Below are 20,433 nucleotides of genomic sequence, written 5' to 3' on the forward strand. Positions count from 1 at the left end.
TACGAAACTTCAAACAGGAAGTTTGTCTAGAAGTAAAATCAAAGAAAGGAAGTACACGTTCATGTCTCGTAAAACATTTCAAAATAATTGTGGAGAGGTAAATTAAGAAGTCCTTTAAAAATGTAGCAAAATTCTGATATTTTGGAAATACGGTAGCAAATTAAAGTTGAATTGACGAAAAAATTAGGGGAAGATTATTTCACAGTATCCTTGCTACCATGAATTTTAAAATACTTAATTTTCCAATCTATCTAAAATGTAAAAATTAAAAAGTGTATTTATTATACTTTACAAATTATTTTGTACGGGTGTGAAACTTAGTCTTTCACGTTAATGGAAGAAAATTGTTTAAAATTTGTATTTTAACTCAAAATTTCCATTTGAAATTTTAAAAAAAAAATCAAAAATGACTATCAGGACATCTGTTGAAAATCCAATTGTGTTTCATACGTAATATCTGATAACACTGGCAGAATTACGTGTTTTTAAATGGGAAATAAACAAGGAAAATATTATCAACTTTTCTTTCCCTTCTGGCTTACAGTCTAAGATTGGTCCTTGGTTCGTCATGCCATATTTACATAAGCCTCCATTTTTTGAATCAATTTTTGAAAAGCTTAAATTTATGATCGCTACACAATTACTTGCATTATACATAGGTACATAAAGAAATAGATCTGTCATATTAAATTAATCCCATACGCGTGGACAATAATACAATCCCCAGCTCTACGTAAGACATATTTAGATTTTTTTGGTGTTCTATGCAAATGAGATTCAAATCTTTTTTTTTTAAATTTTATGATATGTTTTATGAAACGAAATCTATACGAAATATTTCATAACATTCAAAACACGTACGTGCAATTCGTTTAGTTACGGTCTAAATATTATTTCAAATATTATTAAATAAAACTTGAGTCAATATTTGTAGTAATGTTTAAAAAAAAAAGTGTAGGTCTTAATAATTTTACGAATGGTTTTGGTTTAATTCTAAGAAATGTTATATTATTACCATAAGAATATAATTCTATATGAACAGTCAAAAACTATTTGTTTATTTGCAATTAAAATTTTCTATTCTAGTGACAGGCTAAATTCGATCTCAGACTATCGATTTCGTACTGTAGTTTAATCGAACAAAATATTTGAGGTTATCACGGCGATTAAAATGTCGATGTTGATATCAGTTGTAACAATTTGTGAACTTACACGTACCTACTAGGTCTTTTAAACAAAATATTAATATCAATGAATTGAAACGTAGTAGTTTAAACAATACGACGAGAATTATCAGACAAACCTTCTACCACGTGACAATGTGTAGCAATGAAAAATAGATCTTAGAGCGGTCCAATTAGAATTTTGAAAGGGAAACAATGGAAATAGAATGTATCAAGACGTGTTTTAGGGTAAAATATGGCCACTCAAATGGTGGACCTGACGTGGCCATGGACCTTAGAAAGTCGTAAGTCATTTTTTTACTAATTCTAAGGGCTATTCAAAAGCTTTCTTTGCAATGACATTTTCTGTTATAATCATACAAAATATAATCGGCCAACAACTTACCACTTTCCTACAGAGAATCATATTTAGGAATAAAATTAAGTACTAACTCCTGACCCGTGCGTCCACGTCTGCAGAAAAGTATTTTAAATAAAATAATATAATGTTATAAATTTATTATTAATGATTTACTTAGGATTATATTTGTTATGTTCATTTTGATAGATAAGCTCAGATTAAACTTCAGGGCGGAATTGTAAACAATTATTTTATTATCTAGATATCTCTGCGTGTACAGATTAATAATATAAATTTTATTGGTTCAATTTGACTTCTGCTCAGAAATATAACAGAAGTAAACCAGAATATACAAGCAATTCGAAATATCTGTCCAATATTAGACTACCTACTGGGTTCCTTCAAAAATAATGATGATGGGAATCGAACATTGAAATGTTTGGATTAAGTAATTATACTTTTTGATTATGACTGTACTGTAAGTCGGTTTGAAATTACCCACTTCACATCGAATCTGTAAGAAAAATCACAGATAGGCCTATATTAAATAAAATAATTGCACAAATATTGTGTGAATCCCATTCAACTAGAAAGTTACACTCATATCGATCACTCGGTGAAAACACAGGTCATAGATCGATTTTACGACGGAAATAATTTTCATTTCGGACCAATCAAATGTACGGACGGCGGGTACGAATTGATAAATGACCCTATTTGCATTTTAATATACTACAAGTACTCAGTTTTGATATTTAATTATTAGTATGATATGGCTAATTTGCTGAAAATTTACTTCTGTACAAATACATTACATGCGTGTGCATAGTCTAAGATACTGACAGAATTCTAAAATAAAACATAAATAACAAAGACATAATATTTTAATAATATTTAAATGAATTATTTCTTAACGTTTACCAGAGTAATGATTTTTAAAGACTATTGTATAGAGACTATAAAAAATTCGTGATTCGGGTAATGATGATGTAGAATGTTGTTTAATGTTGTTTCACCGGCTACCTGAGAAGACGTCTTGTTTCCATGGATATGGGATTGTCGTCCTGAACATGGAGGCTAAGATCTCGGTGTTCTTGTGGGGCAGACAACCACCAGACGTCAGGCTGTGGACCAAAAACAATAATCCTCATCTCAGTATTCTGTTTTGGGGCCAACGAAGAGTATAATCTCTTGAATGTTAAGTATTTTATGTACCAACTAAGAAATATCAACAGTTTACATGGCATTTCCTTCGTCAATTTGAAATCCGTCAAGTTTTTAACAACACAGAATGTCTGCTAGCTCTCTTGGCAATTATATTGTACTTCATGACGTAATCCATACTCAGCCCTCCAGCGGCTGTTTACTGTACTAACCCCTCAACTTCAAAACGCAAGCTAAGCGGACCGAACTTCCTAACAGACACGCTCTACTAATCCGTAAACAAATTACGGAATGCCGACTTAGAATCTGTCTGAATCCACAGATTTTAATTTATCACATTCATCCTCTGCATTCAATCACTACAGAAACAGGATTCACGTTACAAAACAGAGTCTTTGAAGTAGTAGACATCTGAATCGTATTCTGTTCGTAATTCCCTGCTTTTAAAGAACCTAACCTAACTTCTAGAACGATTGATCGACTTTTTACAGGCTAACATATAAAATCATCTAAGGAAGACATGTTGGAAACTTAAGAAAACCAAATGCATATTATAAACTCGTTTTCGGTCTGTGTTCTTCTAAATAAAGTTATTTACAATGCAAACTAGTTCAGAGATGTGTAACAAATTAAGAGATAAAAATTCATCAACTGTATTAATAGCACAGGACTTCAGTATGGCTGTAACATTCGACTCCATTACAACTGATTGGCCTTTCCAATATTTTGGACGTAATAGCTAATCTGTTTATTGTACTTTAATTTATCTTAATCTTATATATATTATTTAATTTATTTTTTATTTGAATGCTCACATTTCTGCCAATTAATTAAACAAATAACTAACTCTAGCATTAGGGTTAAATTTTCAAACCCTTCAAATGCTACAGATGGACGTGGCTATAATGCGAGATAAAAGTAATGTATACAGAATTTTGAAAGAAAAACTTGAAAATAGTAAACTTTAAAGACCGAGGAAGGCATGGGAGGATAACATTAATATTTAGTTTATCTTAGAGAAGTTAGTGTGAGGACGGAAATTGCATGAAAGTAGTTTAGAATTACGTTCGGTTGCAAATTTCTATATAAAGTTAAACGTTAACGGTTACTGAGCTATTGTCGAACCCAAAAATTCATTACCTTGTTCATGAAGGTCACTGGGCTGTATCTGAGACAGTTTAATTCAGCCCATAGCTTGACATTATATTTCCTGAGATCGATTTTAATATTATTATAACAACTACGTCTACGTTTCTCATATGGTTTCTTGGTTTGGTGTTTCTGAGTCAACATTTTTATGTTTTTCATGTTTCCCATATATGTTATATGACCCTGCACTTATTTACCTTAACAATTTAATATTTCTATAGATTGTGAAACTTATATTTTGATGTCTCCGTTTTTCTTCTTAACTATATGATAAGGCAGAGAGATTTTCTTAAAATATCGGCACAGATATCTCTCGAAATGTAAGAATCACAATGAGACGTTCTTCGTAAATAAAAAACGAGAAAATAAAAAAGAAATTATATAGGAAACCTTTAATCGTCCCACCTGACTTTCTAGCAGAAGCATCACAGAGATTAGGTAAATATTTGCCTTTCTTCTCCAAGTAAACTGTATTTTAAGTATAAATTTTGAAGCGACATTTTTCCTTCATCGACGTAAAGTTGTTTTAAACTTAGTTTACAAGAATTTTTAGTATTATAAAAACTTCTCCTTTCCTTTATAAGTAAACTAATTATGTACGGATGATGGCCCCTTGCTGCATCGGCAAACTTTCTGACACAATAGTGAGGCGGCTCAGTCTTATGGGGGAGATAGAAAGAGAGACTGAAGTCATTCGGTGGTGATCTCCAACATCATTACACAATGTATTCGACAGACATACAGGTGGGGAGATACAATTAATAACACCGGACAGAGACTACTAATTACATGTAGTACAGTCCTTGAGAATCTAACTGTCGCTCAACAAGTCATAAAATTGAAATTTCCCACAATGTATGGAACCCAAAGGTTTTACAAAAGTCAACCATTCGACCCTGTAATAATTCATGTTAATTTAGTCTACAACTATTATATACTATTTGTAAGGTACGTTTTATTATCCTCAGTCTAAATCATACAAATGGTGGCTTCCTTTCAGGTTTTTTATAAAATATTCTGTGTTGTTTTTCTATGTCACCAATTCGCTTTAGAATTTCCCAACTTTTCCTTCTTGATTTTATAAATATTTTAACTGAGCTAATGAGTTGGGAAAATCAATGACGTTCTATCCAATTATCAGAAATTAATTAATAATGAATCAATAAATTATTATTCTTTAAAGTTTATTAGTAATTTTTTTTGTAATTTATTTGTGATAAAGTGTAGAAATTACGTAGCAGCAATAAAATTAATTACTAACTTATAAATAAAATATTTAAGCGTAGAAGAGATAATTTTTTGTAAAATTGTAAAGTCTGAGATACTGCTAGCGTCGTTTAATAAATCATAAATAAATAAAATAAAATACGATCAGAATATGACAATCGTATCTCAACGTATCACGTCTTTTAAAATAAATAATAGAAGCCCCTTTAAACTTACTATTGCCATCATCACTGCAACCGCTAATACAGTGGAATTTTTTGTAGTGCGCGCTCAGACGTAAATATCTGAAGCTCATTCTGCTAAGTCAGGCCGACACATAACCATTATATTTTTACGGTTGCGCTGTCTAGAAAACTCTATGATTCTGACGGAGACAAAGATTCAAACATAATAATAAACCAGATTGTATTTTAGCGCCATATTTTAAAACTATTAGAACTTAAATTAATTAACCGTCTTCACACAGAAAGTATGATTTAAGGTTTTCACGGCAGTGAGTCTGAAGATGGCCGACTTTTGTAGTAATTTCTGAAATAAAGTTTCAAAGAGCGTAAAGTTATTAATTTTAAAATTGTTGCGTGAAAACGGTTAGATAATTAATTAAAATACAAAAATAAAAATTCTGAAACAAGAAATTATGAGACAGCTTTTCATTTGTAAAAAAATATTATATGTAAATTGGCATGGCATTTTATTTCGCGTGGGCTTTTATCTGCAGATTCAAGGTTTACAGACGACCAATTTTCTCCGAAATACAGATATTATTTAGTGTTTAATAACATTTCGCAGTTGAGTGGCTAGGATTCATACCCTGTAAAAAGTTTTCCAGCTGAGAACGTGGTTACTTTGACATTTATCGTGATATTTCAAAATCTTAGATTTTGCGTCTGAACCAAAAATGAAGTTTATTTTCACATACGATGTTTGTTTGTCAGTTGGAGGTCATTACATTTAATATTATATTAGCGAGGCAACTCTGAACGTAAAATCAACAAAGTAGTAAATGTACGCGTAACGTGACAATTCTGGCGCATTCCGTAACTTTCAAACTATAAACTTTGAGAAAATTACCAAAGACCATAGAGTTATCTGAAATGTTATAACTTTCCTTGTGTGGAATGTGTGGCGTCTGGCTGACAACTCGTCATGAAGGATTCCCTTTCATGGTTATGTAGCCGGTTATAAATTACCAAGGCTAGGATTCCCTACCGAATCAATTCCATGCATGCACCGGAGCAATTTAGGTTAGGTTAGTTTAGGTTAGGTTAGGTTAGGTTAGATTAGGTTAGATTAGGTTAGGTTAGCTTAGGTTAGGTTAGGTTAGATTGGGTTGGGTTGGGTTGGGTTAGGTTAGGTTAGGATAGGCTAGGTTGGATTGGGTTGGGTTAGGTTAGGTTACGTTAGGTTAGGTTATGTTAGGTTAGGTTACGTTAGGTTAGGTTACGTTAGGTTAGGTTACGTTAGGTTAGATTAGGTTACGTTAGGTTACGTTAGGTTGGGTTGGGTTGGGTTGGGTTGTTTGGGTTAGGTTAGGTTAGGTTGGGTTGGGTTGGGTTGGGTTGGGTTGGGTTGGTTTGGGTTGGGTTGGGTTGGGTTGGGTTGGGTTGAGTTGGGTTGGGTTGGGTTGGGTTGGGTTGGGTTAGGTTACGTTAGGTTAGGTTAGGTTAGGTTATGTTAGGTTAGGTTATGTTATGTTAGGTTAGGTTAGGTTAGTTTAGGTTAAGTTAGGCTAGGTTAGGTTAGGTTACGTTAGGTAAATTGTCAATTATTGGTGTCTCTTTTTAACTCAAATTTGAATATGTCTATAAAATTTATAAAAATTCTCACTGTAAAATTTAATAAAAATTCGTTTAGTGATACTAGAGTTGTTACAGTTGATAAATTTTAGGGAACGTGCTTTGTATTAAGGGACCGGGGTAGTTCAGTCAGAAAAGTGACTGCGGACTGTTCGATCCCTGGCTAGCCTCTGCGTCCAGACCGTCTCTGGGGCCCACAGAGCCTCCTATCCAATGGGTACCGGGTTCCTCTCCCAGGGGTAAAGCGAAGTTAATAATGTGTAAGAGCTATACCTCCACTTCCCCCAAGTGCCTACATGGCGTATAGCGAGAAATCTTTACTTTTATGTACTTTGTATTAGTAGCGGCAGCTTTAACACCCCCCTACCCCTCCCCAGCGTCCCCGACAGCTCCACAAATAATTCTACATCGAAACGTTTCTCAGTAAACGTCTTTTGAGGCAGAAACAATCTATGACTAGAGTAGAAGACCACGTAGGCTTCTTACCAGAGTTGGGGATTGTTGAAATTCCGTGGTTTTATCTTCTGTTGAGTCATCGTCTGGACGCCAGGCGCCGTCATTGCTTCCAGCGTCATCTTCGCCTCCGCTACAGTTATTTCTGCATTGAAGAAGACAAAATTTTCTGACAACAGAGACCATTATCCAGTAAATATAGTTTAAAATGACGTATGTCTTATTTAAGGTCAAATTAAGGTCAAATTAGATATCAAAGTGTTAAATTTAGTAACACGGAAACTAGTATAGATGTAAAAGGAAGCTGCCGTGGCCTGTTTTATTATATCACAAAATTTTGCTACAAGAATGTCTAGAGAAATCACAAACAGGAGAATAGGCCTCTTTACAGAGAAACCAAAATTGAAACAGGGCCCCTGCTAAACACTAGGAACACGATACACTTTAAAATAGCGTTAAACATTTAACTTTTTATAAATCTGGCGTCGTAAAATTTAGACAAGCGTAAAGTAACAAAATGTATATCTGTTAATGCAATCAAAACTTTCCCCGATTTCTTTTTATAATTAAATACAAACGTCCACGCGTAATTTTTAGTTGTCATATTCCTGGAAAAATTCGGGATTTGTAAATAAACGAAACTCGTGCCAGAGTAGGTGTCTCTATTAACAGAAATAAAACGTGGGTTATAGATTCATTTCACCCACGAGCAGAAATCCTGACACCAATGGTGACAAAGAGGAAAAACAAATGAGCGTGAACTTGGCGTACGTGACTGTCGTTACCGGTGTAATGGCTCGCGTGTGGTTTCAGCCAGTAGAGGTTTGAAATATGACACCGCTTAGTGTGGCAGTGTGCGACCTTGAGCGAACAGGTTAAACTGGTGGATATCTTGTTAAAAGTAACGTAATAGCCACAACATAACTCCATGCTTCCTTGATCATTACAAATATGTAAATAGATAGGAGTGTAAGACCACGAAACAATATCGTATACAGCGATAACCTAGTCGTACATCGCGTGTGATCGTTTGTGAAATTAACCATTTTAGTTGTCGAAAAAACGTGTAAGTGTTAAGGCTTGTGCCTGGATTATTAGTGTTTTACAGTTCATTTGGTTCAAAAATAGTGTTGTGTTTTAGTCTGTGTCTCAAAATGCCACTGACTGTGTCGAAATTAAAGAAGGAAAAATGTTCTTCACCTCAACGAGAATCGAATTCCAGCTGCTTGCAATGTATGCAAATATACTACCAACTTAACAATCGCTGATAATGTAAGTACGCATAATTTTATAACTAACAGTGAGGAAAGTGTAAAGTAAAAGTATGTTTTAAAAATAAACAGTGTAGTGTCGACACACAGTATTTTAGCCAGGAAGTGAGAGGAGAGTTCACTGCCAGAGCAGAATTTGAGGATTTCAATCCACCGAGTGCCTTGACAGTAATACTAGTCTAAAGACACACACTGGAAGTTCTGTTTTTTCATATCGCAGGCAATAAATATGTTAAAGCGGAATTTGTAATGGACAAAGTGAATCACAAAGGGTTTCTGTCCATACATAATCAGCCAGTGGCAGGCCTGACCGGCTGCCATAATGTCTTCAATAGAAACTTCCGCTTTTATTCAAAACATTAAAGATTAATTTGTGAAAAAAAAATATTTTGATACTTGTTCAGATATTTTGTGAAATGCCTTTAAATAAACCAACATTAAAGTTAAATTTAAGATCATTACAAGTTATACTGTATTTCGATTTGTCAACGTAAAAGACAGATGATGACGTCACTTCCTATGTGTGTTGTGAACGTTTCACAGTAATTGATGTAACCACGTATCTATTTTGTCAGAGAAGAAATAAATTTATACCACTGGGAATTGTGTGTCGAAACAACACTCTTTTAATGGGCTACCATAATTCACTTGGTCAATTAATCTACCATATTAAATTACTATTTGAAATTTAAATTATAATATAAACCAATTTAAATTGTAGGTTATGAAAATTCATTTTTTTTTTAAATTTTAAGAAGTATTTCAGTGAAATTGTTAAAGCTACTAACATTGTCATTAAATAAACTATAATAAACAAACAAAGAATTATTTATTGATTACCTATCAAGCTGAATGTACACCGATATTATCTGAATTAAATTCAAACGCGTAACTCCGTACATAAAAATTACCAGAACAGTAAAAAATAAGTTGTTTAAGAAACCATAATTCTTGAAAACGTTCATAAAATGTCAACCAAACTCAATTTATTTTATTTCATTTGTTATTTATTTAATGACATTGTCTATAGCTCAGACTATATAGTGTCAAAAGATATGACGATCAATGAGTAAGATCTGAGGAAAATCATGAAAAACGTAAGTCCAGATAGCTGGTTTCTGGGCTCAAATTTTGACCAGAGACCTCAAAAATTTTATCGACGAGTACTACGCGCTCAATTATGACGTCTAGTTCAAATTAATCTTATATATCCATATTAATAATATCATAAAATATATCGGAATGTAAAATGTACTCCATATACTGTAATTGTGTGTTAGCACTGGTAATTTTAAGACTGTTTCGTACAGAAGTGCCAATCAACATAATATAAAAACACCCATAACTCCAGAGGAAAAAAGTAGCAAAGTTATAAAGAAAAATGTACGAGGTGCGATCGGAAAGTTTCAAGACTGCGCCTATAAAAACCCGTACACTTATCTCAGGTATTAAATTCATCCATCACCCTCGAAGTAGTTCCCCTGGGAGTGAACACAACGATCCCAGCGCCGCTGCCAAGCCTGGAAGCATCCCTGGAAATCTTTCTTTGTCAGCCTGTCAAGCACCATCTGCGATTCTGCCTGAATCTCTTCTATCGTCTCAAATCTCCTTCCCTTTAGCTGAATTTTCATCTTTAAAGGAACCTTTAAATTTATTCATTTATCTTACAGAATTTCCAGGGATGCTTCCAGGCTTGGCAGCGGCGCTGGGATCGTTGTGTTCACTCCCAGGGGAACTACTTCGAGGGTGATGGATGAATTTAATACCTGAGATAAGTGTACGGGTTTTTATACGCGCAGTCTTTAAACTTTCCGATCGCACCTCGTACTCACAAAACAAGAGGTGACACAACACCATCACAGCACAATCTGAACACATTTTAACATAATTAAGCAGCAATGCGAAGAAATACGTACAGGCACTTGGTATAAAACACAGGACCTTTACTTGCATTTTCAAAATTCATTAAATATTAAAAAATTTCTTCTGTTACGATATAGGCTTCCAAATACAATTTTAATAATTCCGTCGCTGCGTTTTATACACTAGTAATAACATTGCCATCGTGAGAAATTTTAAAAATAAAGGAACCTTTGTTAAATGATCAAAAACATTATAATTTCAAATACATTACAACTGCATAATACTACAAAATGGTCTCAAATAATATATGAACAGAATATACAAATTATTTTACACAGAGAATTTTTTTTTAAACATGAACCCAATATTACGAATATTAATAATATATTATTATCACATTATTCATTGGGTTCTCATTTTAAAAATTTACTCTGTAGGATTTAAGATTTTCGTGGCAGTGAGTCTGAAGATAGCTGTCTTCTGGTTGTTGCACTGTGTAGTCGCCCTGATGAAGGAGGCAGCAAAGACCTCTGAAACGTCGGTAAAATTCTACCAGACGACACGGTGCAACAACCCAGAAGACAGCCATCTTCAGACTCATCACCGTGAAGACTTCAAATCCTACATATTTATATCAGATCTAAAACTTCTTGACGATGGTGAAGAGTCAATTGAATAAAAATTTTCTTGGATATTATCCATCGTCTAGTAAATATAAAACGTAAAACGACGTTTCGGAGATATATTCCCATCTCCGAAACGTCGTTTTACGTTTTATATTTACTAGACGATGGATAATATCCAAGAAAATTTTTATTCAACCTACATATTTAATTTAATTTATTCACGATGAAAGTTTTAAGTCTCGAATATTATAATATATTATGAAATAAAAATTATTTTTGGGATAACAAAATTCTGTAAGATAAATGTATAAATTTAAAGGTTCCTTTAAAGATATAAATTCTCATATTATTAGTATATTAATACACAATATGTTATTAATGTAAATGTAAATGGATTCTTTATTAGTTCGTAATGAATAAAGATATCTTTCAAATTTGAAAGATCCATATTCAATAGCATTTGTGGAGTTTTAAGATTTACACACGTACAGACAAACAAAATGTTATTTTGAACACAATAATAAAACAAAAACAAATAAACATACGTAAACGTTTACCTTCAAGCAAGCCAAACTGTACAGTCTTCATTATAGTGTCTGCATGATGCAAAGAGGATAAATTAGACATGCACATAAAACACGATAAGACACACATTTAAGCAATTAGAATAGATTATCAGAAGCAGGGAAAATAAAGCGTGTGTTAACAATGTAAGCAGTGCAATCAGAAAAGCAAAGGAAATTGGGTTATGCTCTTAAATTTATTATTTTAAATTTACGATACAAGGTGCAGTGTAAGTGTCGATTACAGATCGGCAAGTAAACATTGCATACATTCCAACAATATATAAATGCAGATAAACACAAAATACAGACATTCACATTGTTTATAAAACATCAATTAATACGATTTAGTAACTTGTAAATTTTGTACTCGTAAAATAGCATAAATGTAGAAACAGACTCCTTGAAAATGTCAGCTATAATCGAGCACGTGAGTGAAATTTTAAATTGTTACGTGTTTCCTCCAATGCAATGGTTTCAAAAAAAAAAATTAGATTTGACGACTGTAAATATATTTAATATTATTGAGGCAATACTGAGATATTTACATCAAAATGACACTGGTCCAACATTTTCTCGATTAAAATTCGTATTTTTATATAAATTATCCAGTTTTCAGAAGGTACATAGAAATTTTAAAACCATTGTTTGAATCTATTTTAAATAATTTGGAACTTATATTTAAAAGCATAGTTTAAAATAATGTACGTATGTGTTCAATGTCACACTTCAGTTTCCCAGAAGGAGGGGAAATTTCTTAATTTTCTCTCCTCAACACTGTAAGGCTCTACTTGACAACTTCTTTTCAAGTTATTAGGACAAGTGTGGTCTACTTGTACGGTAGATGAATCTTGGTCACATCTGTAAAGAAGACATTCAACTCATCATTGTATTGGTTGTAATGAAAGGAGATTCCACCTTCGAAATATTATTGTGATAGACACACGTGTTAGATAGTCTTGGACCACTTTTAATAACACGCGTTTCAAATGTTTGTGTGATCTCTCTATTAAAATGCAAATTTTGTCTAAATCATTACGAACATTCGATATAACGAACGTCACAATTTATTCAAAATTTCTTAAAGTCGCCAATAGATAGAGTTTTTTATAAAACGAAATGCTAAACGTATAGTGAACATAATTGTAAGATTTAAATAAATAAACTTTTAAAAATTTATTTATTACATTATCAGAAAATTATTATTTGATAATTATACTGAACTGTTCTTGGATATTAAAAATAATATAGCCAGTAAAAAAAATTGGTATACATGCCACGCCGAAAAGAATGTATTCTCGTAGGAAAAAAATCGGTGATTCACCTTATTATAATATAATAGGATCATCACTTTCTTTGCCTATGTTATCTTAGACCAGTGGATTTAAACCGGGGGTAAGAGAAGACATCTTAGGGGGTACGTGAAATTTAAAAAATATATATATTATTTTATGATAAACACTGAATAATCTGTATGGTAATTTATTTAATTTATTTTATATGTAGATTATATACTATGTATAACTTGAATTAAACATCAACAACTTTGGGGGTACAAAGTTGAAGAAAAATTATATCTGGGGGTAAGCGAAGACATCTTAGGGGGTACGTGAAATTTAAAAAATATATATATTATTTTATGATAAACACTGAATAATCTGTATGGTAATTTATTTAATTTATTTTATATGTAGATTATATACTATGTATAACTTGAATTATACATCAACAACTTTGGGGGTACAAAGTTGAAGAAAAATTATATCTGGGGGTACGCGAAGACATCTTAGGGGGTACGTGAAATTTAAAAAATATATATATTATTTTATGATAAACACTGAATAATCAGTAATGTAATTTATTTAATTCATTTTATATGTAGATTATATTCTATGTATAACTTGAATTATACATCAACAACTTTGGGGGTACAAAGTTGAAGAGAAATTATATCTGGGGGTACGCGAAGACATCTTAGGGGGTACATGAAATTTAAAAAATATATATATTACGAGGGTCGCTCATTAAATAATGCCCCACATTTTTTTTCTCAGCCAATAATGAAGATAGAAAAGTGTACTTTTACATGCTTGAGATTTGATGTTTCTCGCGTTCGTGTACGGAGTTTCAAATGATTCCAACCAATGGCGGAGCTGCAGTGAACTGTTAAAATGGCGTCTGTGAACGACTCTCGTTACAAGCAACGAGCTGTAATTGAATTCTTTTTTGCTGAAAAAGAAACTGTGGTGAACATTCATAAATGTTTGTGTGCTGTGTATGGAAGCTGTGCAGTCGATAGGAGCACCGTTGGTCGCTGGGCTAAGAGAGTTAAAGCTTCAGGAAGTGAAGAAACCGAGCTCCATGATCTGCCGCGCTCTGGGCGTCCTGCCACAGCCACCACTCCAGACATGTTGAACCGCGCGGATGCCATTATTCGTGAGGATCGGCGCGTCACAACTCGACAATTGGCCCAACAGCTTTCAGTCAGCAATGGAAGTGTAATTGCAATTATCCGGGCTCTTGCATATTCGAAGGTGTGCGCAAGATGGGTTCCACGAAGTCTCACAGCAGACCACAGGATTCAAAGGAAAACGATTTCTTCTGAATTGTTGGAGCGTTTTGATGCTGAGGGAGAGGTCTTTCTGTCCCGGATCATTACAGGTGACGAAACCTGGATACACCACTTTGAGCCGGAGACAAAAAGGCAGTCAATGGAGTGGCATCACCCTCAATCACCGAGAAAGAAGAAATTCAAGACAACTCCCTCCGCCGGAAAAGTCATGATGACTGTCTTTTGGGACAGTGATGGGGTCATTCTTGTGGATGTGATGCCAAGAGGTGCGACCATCAATTCAGACGCGTACATCAGGACCCTGAAAACCCTCAAGAAGCGTTTTCGACGAGTTCGGCCTCACAAGCATCCAGCAGAAATTTTGCTCCTGCACGACAATGCACGCCCTCACACAAGTCTGAGAACCCGGGAATCACCAAATTGGGTTGGACGGTGCTACCCCATCCACCCTACAGTCCAGATCTGGCACCCTCCGACTTCCATCTCTTTGGGCCACTTAAAGATGCTATCCGCGGAACAAGATTTGAAGATGACGAGAGCGTGATTCAAGCAGTGAGGACATGGCTACGTTCACAGGACAAGAGCTGGTACCGGCAAGGCATGCACGCACTTGTTCCACGATGGCGTAAAGCCGTACAAGTTGATGGGGACTATGTGGAAAAATAGTATGTGTAAGGGAAATATTGATTTATATTGTCACTAAATTTCAGCCATCTTGAATAAATATATTCTGAGGAAAAAAATGTGGGGCATTACTTAATGAGCGACCCTCGTATTTTATGATAAACACTGAATAATCAGTAATGTAATTTATTTAATTTATTTTATATGTAGATTATATACTATGTATAACTTGAATTATACATCAACAACTTTGGGGGTACAAAGTTAAAGAAAAATTATATCTGGGGGTACGCGAAGACATCTTAGGGGGTACGTGAAATTTAAAAAATATATATATTATTTTATGATAAACACTGAATAATCATTAATGTAATTTATTTAATTCATTTTATATGTAGATTATATTCTATGTGTAACTTGAATTATACATCAACAACTTTGGGGGTACAAAGTTGAAGAGAAATTATATCTGGGGGTACGCGAAGACATCTTAGGGGGTACGTGAAATTTAAAAAATATATATATTATTTTATGATAAACACTGAATAATCAGTAATGTAATTTATTTAATTTATTTTATATGTAGATTATATTCTATGTATAACTTGAATTATACACCAACAACTTTGGGGGTACAAAGTTGAAGATGAATTATATCTGGGGGTACGCGAAGACATCTTAGGGGGTACGTGAAATTTTAAAAGAAATATTATTTTATGATAAACACTGAATAATCAGTAATGTAATTTATTTAATTTATTTTATATGTAGATTATATACTATGTATAACTTGAATTATACATCAACAACTTTGGGGGTACAAAGTTGAAGAGAAATTATATCTGGGGGTACGCGAAGACATCTTAGGGGGTACGTGAAATTTAAAAAATATATATATTATTTTATGATAAACACTGAATAATCAGTAATGTAATTTATTTAATTTATTTTAGATGTAGATTATATACTATGTATAACTTGAATTAAACACCAACAACTTTGGGGGTACAAAGTTGAAGAGAAATTATATCTGGGGGTACGCGAAGACATCTTAGGGGGTACGTGAAATTTAAAAAATATATATATTATTTTATGATAAACACTGAATAATCAGAAATGTAATTTTTTTAATTTATTTTATATGTAGATTATATTCTATGTATAACTTGAATTATACACCAACAACTTTGGGGGTACAAAGTTGAAGAGAAATTATATCTGGGGGTACGCGAAGACATCTTAAAGGGTACGTGAAATTTTAAAAGAAATATTATTTTATGATAAACACTGAATAATCAGTAATGTAATTTATTTATTTTCGATGTAGATTATATACTGTGTATAACTTGAATTATACACCAACAACTTTGGTGGTACATAGTTGAAGAGAAATTATATCTGGGGGTACGCGAACATAAAAAGGTTGAATACCACTTTCTTAGGCGGTCACGTGTACTATGTATAAGATACGTATCGTAAAAGCTCAGGAATGGAAGATTCACATAACGAACAACGTCTTGGAACGGAACTCGTTCGTAAACCGAGAGTTTCCGGTATTTTACAGACCTCCCTATAGCTGTTAGCCATGTAAGTGTAATTATTCAAATTACTTCAGATGCGTACCATATTTCCTTTTTCGGTAAAGGATAAATTTAATATCTCCCAGCAATTAAAATGCAGTTGATTTTTCTAAAAAACATGCGATTATAACATAATACTATTCACATTTCACTTAAAATTAAGAAAAATATGTTTTTTTGAAAAATATTATTGTGATAATATCACGTAGATTTTCATAATATTAAAAATGTCGATAGTGGTCTTTGGATTGTGATGTTACGTAGTCTCGTAGGTTGTTAGAAATGTTTCAAAGAAATGTGTTGCCTCCATATCGAGGTTAAAAGTCTTCTAACACAACCCCGGAAGATTACTATCCACAAGATTACTCTGACACGTTAGAACCATTTCAAATGCATTTACAAAGTGGCCCAAGGCTTCGTGGCTGAATGTGAACACAACAGTGCTTCAAAGTTACGAACAATCATGCTTCAGCAGAAGATAGAGCCGAGTGCAAGATACCACATTATTTATAGAATAATTTTACTGCAGATACGTATTCATAACACATTTTAATGCATTCAGTTTATTAATTAAAAAAATTGATTTAAAATCGTGTGAGCAATTGCATAGAATTGAGAAATAAAGATTTGTGTAGTGTAACAGATCAAACTGTGTGCATTATTAAACGATTTAATTATAAAAAGAATATGTTTCTCTAACCCTTTGCGGTCTCTGTCGGTCTGAGTCCGCCGCGTATTTTACGAATTCTTTACGCGATCTGGAGTCAAACTGAGGCTGTCAGCGTATCATTCAAGCCTTCTAGGTTCTATACTAGTTTTCATGGTAAGACTTTGTGTACCTTGTAATAGTGAAAGAATCAGGAGAGACAGTCGTCTTATTCCGACACGTGTCCAAAGAAGCCAGTGTTTCGCCATACGAGGTGCGATCAGAAAGTTTCAAGACTGCGCCTATAAAAACCCGTACACTTATCTCAGGTATTAAATTCATCCATCACCCTCGAAGTAGTTCCCCTGGGAGTGAAGACAACGATCCCAGCGCTGCTGCCAAGCCTGGAAGCATCCCTGGAAATCTTTCTTTGTCAGCCTGTCAAGCACCATCTGCGATTCTGCCTGAATCTCTTCTATCGTCTCAAATCTCCTTCCCTTTAGCTGAATTTTCATCTTTGGGAAGAGGAAGAAGTCACACGGAGCTTAGAAAGGAAGTTGGGGTCGGTTCTTGCAAGATCTTTGAGCTCCTGACAAACGAGAAGTCGATTCTGCTTCTGGTCCTCAGACAGGATGCGTCGCATGTGGAGTTCTTCCTTTAGAATCAGCTGACAGGTCCCATAGCCTATCCCAACAATGTCGCACAAGTCGTTGATGGTACGACGTCGATCTTCGTGAATGGCCTGCCGAATCTTCGTAACATTTTCGGGCGTTGTGCTCGAAGATGGTCGTCCAGAACGCTCGTCATCATCGACAGAGGTTCGGCCATTTTTGAAACGTGAATGCCACACAAAAGTTTGTGCACGACCCATTGCGGACTCCCCAAATGCTTGCTTTAGCATTTCATAGGTTTCCGTAGCCGTTTTGGCGAGTCTTTGGCAAAATTTGATGCACACGTCATTCCGAAATCGCAGGAGGGTCGGTGTAATGCACTATCAAAACGCCCGTAACTAAGAAACAAATGCTATTTCGATGATGCCGGCTGGCACACTGATTCACTATGAATGTAGGCCGCACCCCCTAGCGGCAGAATCTCGTACTACATCCGGTTACCCCTCTATTGACACAGTCCGGAAACTTTCTGATCGCACCTCGTACATCATATAGTGAAGTATCACCATCGGGTGTGTAGCTCTCATATTTACTTAGAATAGAAATTTTTTATATCTGATAAAGTTATTGAACAAATATCCCATCTTCCTAGTAGGAAATTATATTTTTTAATTATTTTTGACGCATAAAGCAATCCGCCACTGACATTTTCATATTCATTCGTCTTCTTTTCAAGCGTTCTTTATGGGTAGTGACTTCGTCGTTTACACTTTCCTGGTCTTGAACCTGGTCTTGAACTTACGAACACAAAGAGCTCGAAAGGAAGCCTAGTTCTGAGATTATGAAATCCGTGGTTTATACATCGTGTATCTGCACGCAGTAAGAGATGTTTAGACGTCGCCAAAGTCCGATCTGTCGACTTAGACCTGCTTTATTCTCTACCGAACGACAGGACGCAGAGAGACACGATTTATTACGCATCTCACTAGCGACAGTGGTACAGTCCGTGAAAAATATTTCACAGGGTCAGTGTTCAAACAAAAGGAACTGTGATCCTCTCAGAATATATTTTTACCGTATTTAGCAAAGTTTCTTCCGTTTTATGCAAGTTATAAAAGAAAATCAAAACACCTTTTAATAGTAGTTGAATTTGCATAGCTTAGTGGTATTTAAATGGGACCGCAAAGGGTTAACCTATACGTAAAAATATTTTCTTACTCAAAAAAGCAACTATGAATAATGCAATTAAATTGTGGAAGTTATTAACTTTCTGTGTGAAAGTTACAAATGTTCTGAATTGAATAACATTAATATTTGTTGGGTTCATCTTAAGGTATTACGCTCGCGAATAGGTTATAAAACCAATTTTGTTTTACAAATAATAAAAGTTCAATTAGATATGTCAAATATTACTGTAAATATTTTCAATTTAACTTGGATTCAAGGTACGTCTTATGAAATATTTTAAGAATGGGTATCAATGTTATTTTTATGTATTTATCTATAAAGCGAATTTTATGAATGTGTATGAGCTGTAGATATTATATCTCTGTACCATTTTCGTCTTGTGGGATAAAACAATAGTAATTCAAGGGTACAGTTCCAAAACTAGCGTAGTCTTTATTTTTCTGTGTTTTTTCTAAATAAATTCAGTATCTTACGTCAAAAAAGTACATTTTCCCAAAATTTTGAGAAATGGATTGATCGGATTTTTGAACTAAACTCTTCAATTGGAAAATGAGCTTGAGTAAGTATCTGTTCTTCTGACTTAAGTTTGTTATTTCTGATATCACACTCAAATTACTTACCTACGTTCCTTCATATTTGGAGAAACATCTTCTGTCGCAGAAGAAACCGAGTTTGTCCTTCGTCCCCTGAAAAATGTAATCAGAGAAGTTTTAGAAATTCTAATATCATTTTGTCAAAGAATTATCCCTAGCTATACGCGAAAAGTATTTTTTGTTCAGTTAATAGTGTTAATAGTAGTGATATTTCACTTTTCTATATATTTTAACACGGGTTCAAACCCGGGCTAGGTCTATGGATTTTTAACGATGATAAAAATCCGTATTACAACTTCCTTCAGAGCTGGTGATCCCATGTCGTAGATTTACGGCGTGTAAAAGATCCTTACGAAATGTTTCGTAAACAAAATTCAGCGGCGATTTCGTGCCCAAGTCTCTCCTGATTCACCACTAAACTAACTAACTAGATGGCTTACCGAACCCGAAGGTTCATCACCGAATTAACCAAAGCCCTCCACCGGACCCTGTCCTGGGCCAACAAAATCCAGTCTCCTTCGACTCCTATCTCCCATAGATCCCGCCTTACATTATCCTCCCATCTACGTCTAGGTCTCCCCAGAGATCTCTTCCCCTCAGGCTTCCCAAATAGTGGACCCAACCAACCAGATGGCTTACGGAACCCGAAGGTTCATCACCGAACTAACCAAAGCCCTCCACCGGACCCTGTCCTGGGCCAACAAAATCCAGTCTCCTTCAACTCCTATCTCCCGTAGATCCCGCCTGAGATCATCCTCCCATCTACGTCTAGGTCTCCCCAGAGGTCTCTTCCCCTCAGGCTTCCCAAATAGTGGACCCAACCAACCAGATGGCTTACCGAACCCGAAGGTTCATCACCGAATTAACCAAAGCCCTCCACCGGACCCTGTCCTGGGCCAACAAAATCCAGTCTCCTTCAACTCCTATCTCCCATAGATCCCGCCTGACATTATCCTCCCATCTACGTCTAGGTCTCCCCAGAG

The 20,433-nt window shown here is 34.6% G+C and overlaps 2 protein-coding genes across 22 annotated transcripts in view; one reads left to right on the forward strand and one right to left on the reverse strand.

Moving 5' to 3' along the window:
- The window catches only part of Slob (Slowpoke binding protein), a 543,833-nt gene that overhangs the window by 328,006 nt on the left and 195,394 nt on the right, over positions 1-20,433 (reverse strand). For 18 of the 21 annotated variants that reach the window (XM_087354943.1, XM_087354941.1, XM_087354942.1 and 15 more), the window contains 3 exons: positions 19,478-19,543; positions 7,347-7,458; positions 2,548-2,648 (listed from right to left, as the gene is read on the reverse strand). In XM_087354943.1, the coding sequence (XP_087211069.1) occupies positions 2,548-2,648; positions 7,347-7,458; positions 19,478-19,543 (279 nt within the window). Of the gene's footprint in view, positions 1-1,760; positions 2,649-7,346; positions 7,459-11,812; positions 12,498-19,477; positions 19,544-20,433 lie in introns of those variants that run through there. The other 3 variants (XM_022077804.2, XM_087354944.1, XM_022077807.2) reach the window with 3 other exon arrangements.
- LOC110836532 (nose resistant to fluoxetine protein 6-like) overlaps positions 8,115-20,433 on the forward strand; it is a 94,841-nt gene continuing 82,522 nt past the window's right edge. The window contains exon 1 of the mRNA XM_087354931.1: positions 8,115-8,585. The gene's annotated coding sequence lies outside the window, so the exon portion shown is untranslated. The remainder of the gene's footprint in view (positions 8,586-20,433) is intronic.

This window comes from Zootermopsis nevadensis, unplaced genomic scaffold (genome assembly GCF_977971745.1).
Source record: "Zootermopsis nevadensis isolate Lab colony 2312 unplaced genomic scaffold, Znev_1.0 Znev_ptg000024l, whole genome shotgun sequence".
NCBI lineage: Eukaryota > Metazoa > Arthropoda > Insecta > Blattodea > Termopsidae > Zootermopsis > Zootermopsis nevadensis.